Below are 5271 nucleotides of genomic sequence, written 5' to 3'. Positions count from 1 at the left end.
TGAAATGAGAGACCAATGGAATATGGTATGGGGAGCGAGATGAACTTGGATGGGACTAGGTGTGTGTGTGTGTGTGTGTGTGTGTGTGTGTGTGTGTGTGTGTGTGTGTGTGTGTGTGTGTGTGTGTGTGTGTGTGTGTGTGTGTGTGTGTGTGTGTGTGTGTGTGTGTGTGTGTGTGTGTGTGTGCGTGTGTGTGTTGTGTGAGTATTTGTGTGTGACAGAGAGGACAGCCAGACATAGATCACATGCATGCTTCCCTTCACATGCCATCAATCACACCCTTCACACACACAGTCGGCCAAACACACACACGAGCACACACACATTGACACACAAACATAAAGACAGATGATTCATAGAATATTAGAACTACACATATTTAGTTAAATGTAAAAAATAATTCACATAATACATACATATCTTGTATCCTGACCTTTGACACAGCGCCCTGCAAAAGTTCTCTCTGTATAACACGGTATAACATCATTCAGTGCTCAAGGAAATTTGAGAAATTACCATATTTTAACATCTTATTAAAAGAACAGAAGAAGCTGTGTGTGTGTGTGTGTGTGTGTGTGTGTGTGTGTGTGTGTGTGTGTGTGTGTGTGTGTGTGTAGACACATGAACAAACTTGTTCCATCCGAAATCTGGCTCAGTAGCAGAAGGGTTGCACAAGCCTTTGTTTTAGCCTTGATGGTGAAAATTGAATTAGGCCAATTTATTTCCGACATGGGCTAAATCAACCCTGTTTGTTTTTTTCCTGTTTGTCAATCGTTATCTTGTTTCCCTTTTTTAATCCACTGTACAATGGTTTGCAACTTTTGCAAACACAGCAAATAGTTATTCTCAAAGCGAACTTGCGGCTCCAGAAGAAACAGCTGCAATGGGAAGGCAAGGCTTGGTATTTGTAAATAAATAATTTAAAGCCCCTTTTAGCCTGCCTCTCTGCTATCCGCAGCTTCTGATTTAAAAGGAGAAATAATCGATTACCGATCCACAAACAATTGATAGTACCGCTAAACTCGCCGTTATACCTTAAAGTTAATGAAAACAAAACATAGTCGACACTTTTAAATATAGTTTCGTGTTCTTTTGTTTTCACTGAGCGTTTGGGAGAGGTATATGCTGAGAAACCACTACTGACGGTTTCGGTTTTCTTGTATCGATTGGACATGCCTGGTGAAATCCTACTTGAGCGTTGACGGTCTGTCACATTTCACGCTGACTCCAAGCGAACACAGGGCGCATACACACACACATTCGCATACACTCACACATTCGCATACACTCACACGCTGGGCTCACCATATTATCGACAGATCCGAGGCAGGAGTACAGTACGAGGAGAGCACATACAAGGTAAGTCGTTGTAAAAAACGATTCAGGGCAAAGAAAATTTGACCGGGATTCAGCGGTATACTCAGAGGCGGGGTCATTCGTTAAGATCGTGTTAATTTTAGCTCTGCTTCTTTCTTTGTAATTTTAGGTTGACCACTTTTTATATTTTCTCTGTGCGCTTGGCTGTTTGCCCCTTTTTAAGTTGGAAAACCCTTACCGGTTCACCCTCAGACAACAAAATAAGTTATTTTTAAAAAGCGTTCTTGTTTTGTTTCTATTAACCAAGCAATTTAAAGGGATTCGAGGCGTGGGAGGCTAGCTACGGGCTTGTTCTATGTGTCGGTCGGCGGAGGAGGAGGGGTTCATTTGGATTGCCAAGCTAGTGAACGACCTTACACAGACTGGCTAAACAAGTTTTAATGGTAGTTAAAGTGGACAAAGTTGACTTAAACTCAGTTCGGGGATTCATACGGCTCTCAGAAAGCGTCCGGGTGTGCTAACGCGGTTGTTCTCGGTTAGAATAGGCGTGATAATGCGTTTACCAAAATAAGCTATGCGCACCACGTTAGCATGCATTAGCTTGCCGTGAGCTAGCGATCCATTGCCATACGCTCTCCTCGGTTGTTATGAACTAAACGTTGTCGGTATACCAGCAGACTTGTCGTTACTTTCAATAGGAATAGCTATATCTTACATCTAATTCACCAACCACTTCCCATACTTTGTTAAGGTAAAGAAAACGCGAGAATATGGGAGATATTTGAATAGGTAACACTGTTTGTCGTTAGTGGTTGAACCAGTTTGGGGAATCACGCTGTGTTTAGTCGCGTTACTTAGACAAACTTGGGGGAAGTAGCTACCTCAAAGTCGAAACAGAAATGCTTGACTAAAAAGAGTAAATGGGGGGTGAACATTCAGTGTTTGTGTACACGGTGATATAGCTCAGTTTAGCCACTCTCCAACTTTGTATTTTCAAACAGTGACTTCTTCAGTGAGAGGAACCGAGAGGAAAAACGCAGACAGAGAAGCAGAGGAAACCCCCCGTAAGGAAATGCCAATCGCAGCCGCTGGACAGCCAACGACTCTTGAGCCCAGAGTTTGCCCCCGGCTGCCCTCCACCCCGGAGCCTGTCCCTAAAGGGGCTGATTTATTCGACGAGGCGGGGGCGGCGGAGTCGGCGGAGCGAACAGAGTACGGGGGCGCGGAGGGGGGCAGAGGACTCGGGGGCTACAGCTACAGCCACAGCGGCGCTAGGGGCTTTGTACAGCCCGGATCCACCAACGGCTCTCCGCCGCAGTCCCCAGCCGCGTCCTCCTCTTTTCTCTTCCACCCGCTTCACCCCCACCAAATGGCCATGGAGCCCCCGAGGACTCGATCGCGTTCTCGTTCCGGATATTACCAGCAGTACGGCGGTGGGAACGGCAATGGAATAACCGGCAGCGGAGTCATGGGATCTAACCAGCACCACCAGCAGCAGCAGCAGCAACTACATCCACAGCAGCACGGTGCCAGTTGCGCACCACTTGGAGCTCACAGCAACCACCCGGAGAACCAGCCAAGAGCTCCAGGAAGTAACGCCTCTCCCGGCATTCAGAGGCTTTCTTCGGTTCCCGGAGCGCACCGCATCCCAGCGGAAGGTAAATATCCCCACTTGTCATTGTCATTGAATGTGTGTGTGCTAGTGTACCCTGGACCAAGATTGGTTGTTGAATCACACGTTTCATTTGACTTTATTAGGCTTTTAAATAAGTGATTGAAGTCAAGGTGTTTAATATGTTTTCAAAGGCAATATGAGAGACGGGGAGGGGGCTGTCCTGGGGTTGGCATGACAAAAGTGCCTGTGCATGTGTGAACACATTTGTTGTATTCTAATTAGACGGGGTGTTTTATGTGCCTGCCAGAGAGCTGCAGTGTGGATGTGGTGCACGCAGCTCGCACATACAGTAGGTAAAGGAACAACAGCAGTCTGTGGTGTGGGGACTCGGGGTCGCCTGGAGCTTATTGAACTGCTGTGAATAGTTAGTCAACCCCAGACTCTTTCTTAAGGCACAGTGGCATGTCTACTTTAAGTCTACTACACAAATATTGATGTAGCTAGGTAACAAGCCTTTCCGTGTGAACTGTCTAATCTTTGTCAAAGCTAGGCATAGATTCAAAAAGGACTGCTTGATAACCAAGGCATATTTGTGGCCTGTACATTTGGGAAGGAAACAAGACTTGCATTTCTGTAGTGACACCTTTGTTTATTTTACATACAGTCTTGTATAGCTGTTGGATATGGGGGTTTGTGCTCTCAAACAAAAATCATAGTACTTCAAATCATAGATAGGGGTTTTTTTCTGTCTTGGTAAGCCATACTTTGATATTTATGCTCCAGTGCCAAGCAAAACTTAGTGAGGGTGTGCATGGACCGGTGCTGGATGGAGAATACATGCGAGGGCACTCGCAGTGAATGCAGTGCAGTAAGCCACACATAGAAACAGCACAGCTAGAGTTTCACATTCAGCGGGGCTATGGGAAAGGTTTTATTTCAGCACAAATAACAGGCTTCTCAGGTTAGGAAAATGCTCGGCTGGTATTTGTATCCTGCTGTGCTTTGGGGAATATTTTTTTGAAAGTGGTAATTTATTTATGAAAGACATTGAAAAGAACACAAAGAAAGACATTTTTTTACATTTATTCACGTGCAAATCATGACACCAGTTTTTTGTGTAGTGTACATTGTAAAGGCTTTATCAAAGGCATCGTTTGAGAGGAATTTCTTACAGTGACGTTCCTAAAACGTCCACTAAATGATTATGCATACACGTTGGAATAACTTAACATGTATAGACCAAGAACCCAGACATTCCACTCACCATGTAGCTTTGTCACTACAGCTGTTTTTATTTTTTTGTATATAATTCAAATGCTAGTTTCGCTAATGCAATTTTTATAAACACAAAACAATACTCTACACTGACTCCACAAGTCTGTGTCTGTACTCACACAAATGTCTACATTTGTTTACATAACAGACTCAGCAACTGAGTATTGGGACTGGAATTACCTGTCTGTGAGAGTGAGAAGAAAAACAGCTGAACATACATAAACAAAGGCCTCTTTTGCACTGCCAGTCTATAGGTAGTCTAGCCATTTATGTGTTGTATCTCTCGCTTTAGGTTGGCTGGGTTTGAAGGAAATGTTGCTAAAAGGGAGACAAACTGAAACGAATGATTTTTCCAAAAATGATTTAAAAAATAAATAAATACAAATCCGCCTGCATCACCATGGACGGAGAGTCATCAGTAGACTTGTTCCCGGTCTGCTGTGACCTACGACCTGTACTTTGTCATAGAAACCTTGGCTATGACATGAAGGATAGAACAAATCAATGGATAGAATGACTGTATTGTATTTCCATCCAAATGGATTTCGATCTAGAAGGGTGAGGCAGCAGCAGCTCGAGATTCTACAGCACTCGCTCATTATCTCGATTAATTTCAATTAGACCTTAAAAGGCACTGCGCACAAAGGAATAATAATAATATGGAAATAATTTAATGTCTGTGTGTGCATACATTTATATTTCAATCGAAGTGTAGCAAACGTATATAAGCTAATTTGGTAGCTTAGAAGCATTTCAAAAGTAAAGCTTTATTTTGTAATAAACAGATGAATGTGTTTTATTTTCGAGTGCTATTTACATTGTTAATGAACCTAGCCAGAGGAAACCTCATGGCTAAATTATATTTGAATATTCTTTTGCACGAGTGAAGCAGCTGGCCAGCCGGACCTTTCTCCGACGCTACACACCTTTTTTTTTATTCGACCCTCTCCCATTTCCAGAGTGGCTTCTGCTTGGTGAGAGGGAGAAGAAGAGATGCTTAGTCCATTCTTCCCGTGCTAGTCACCTGCGTTGGGCATGAAAGCTAATGATATCTTTTACTCTTC

General features: G+C 43.6%; 1 protein-coding gene across 1 annotated transcript in view; it reads left to right on the top strand.

Annotated features, from left to right (window-relative positions):
- Positions 1-1238: 1238 nt before the first annotated feature.
- LOC104949608 (bromodomain-containing protein 4B-like) overlaps positions 1239-5271 on the top strand; it is a 17829-nt gene continuing 13796 nt past the window's right edge. The window contains exons 1-2 of the mRNA XM_010775990.1: positions 1239-1359; positions 2319-2975. Of these exons, the coding sequence (XP_010774292.1) occupies positions 2390-2975 (586 nt within the window). The 5' untranslated portion in view covers positions 1239-1359; positions 2319-2389. The remainder of the gene's footprint in view (positions 1360-2318; positions 2976-5271) is intronic.

The sequence above is a fragment of the Notothenia coriiceps genome, unplaced genomic scaffold, assembly GCF_000735185.1.
Source record: "Notothenia coriiceps isolate Sejong01 unplaced genomic scaffold, NC01 NC01_scaffold00016593, whole genome shotgun sequence".
Classification (NCBI taxonomy): domain Eukaryota; kingdom Metazoa; phylum Chordata; class Actinopteri; order Perciformes; family Nototheniidae; genus Notothenia; species Notothenia coriiceps.
The sequence above is the reverse complement of the archived record's forward strand: the minus strand, read 5'-3'. Positions and strand labels throughout refer to the sequence as shown.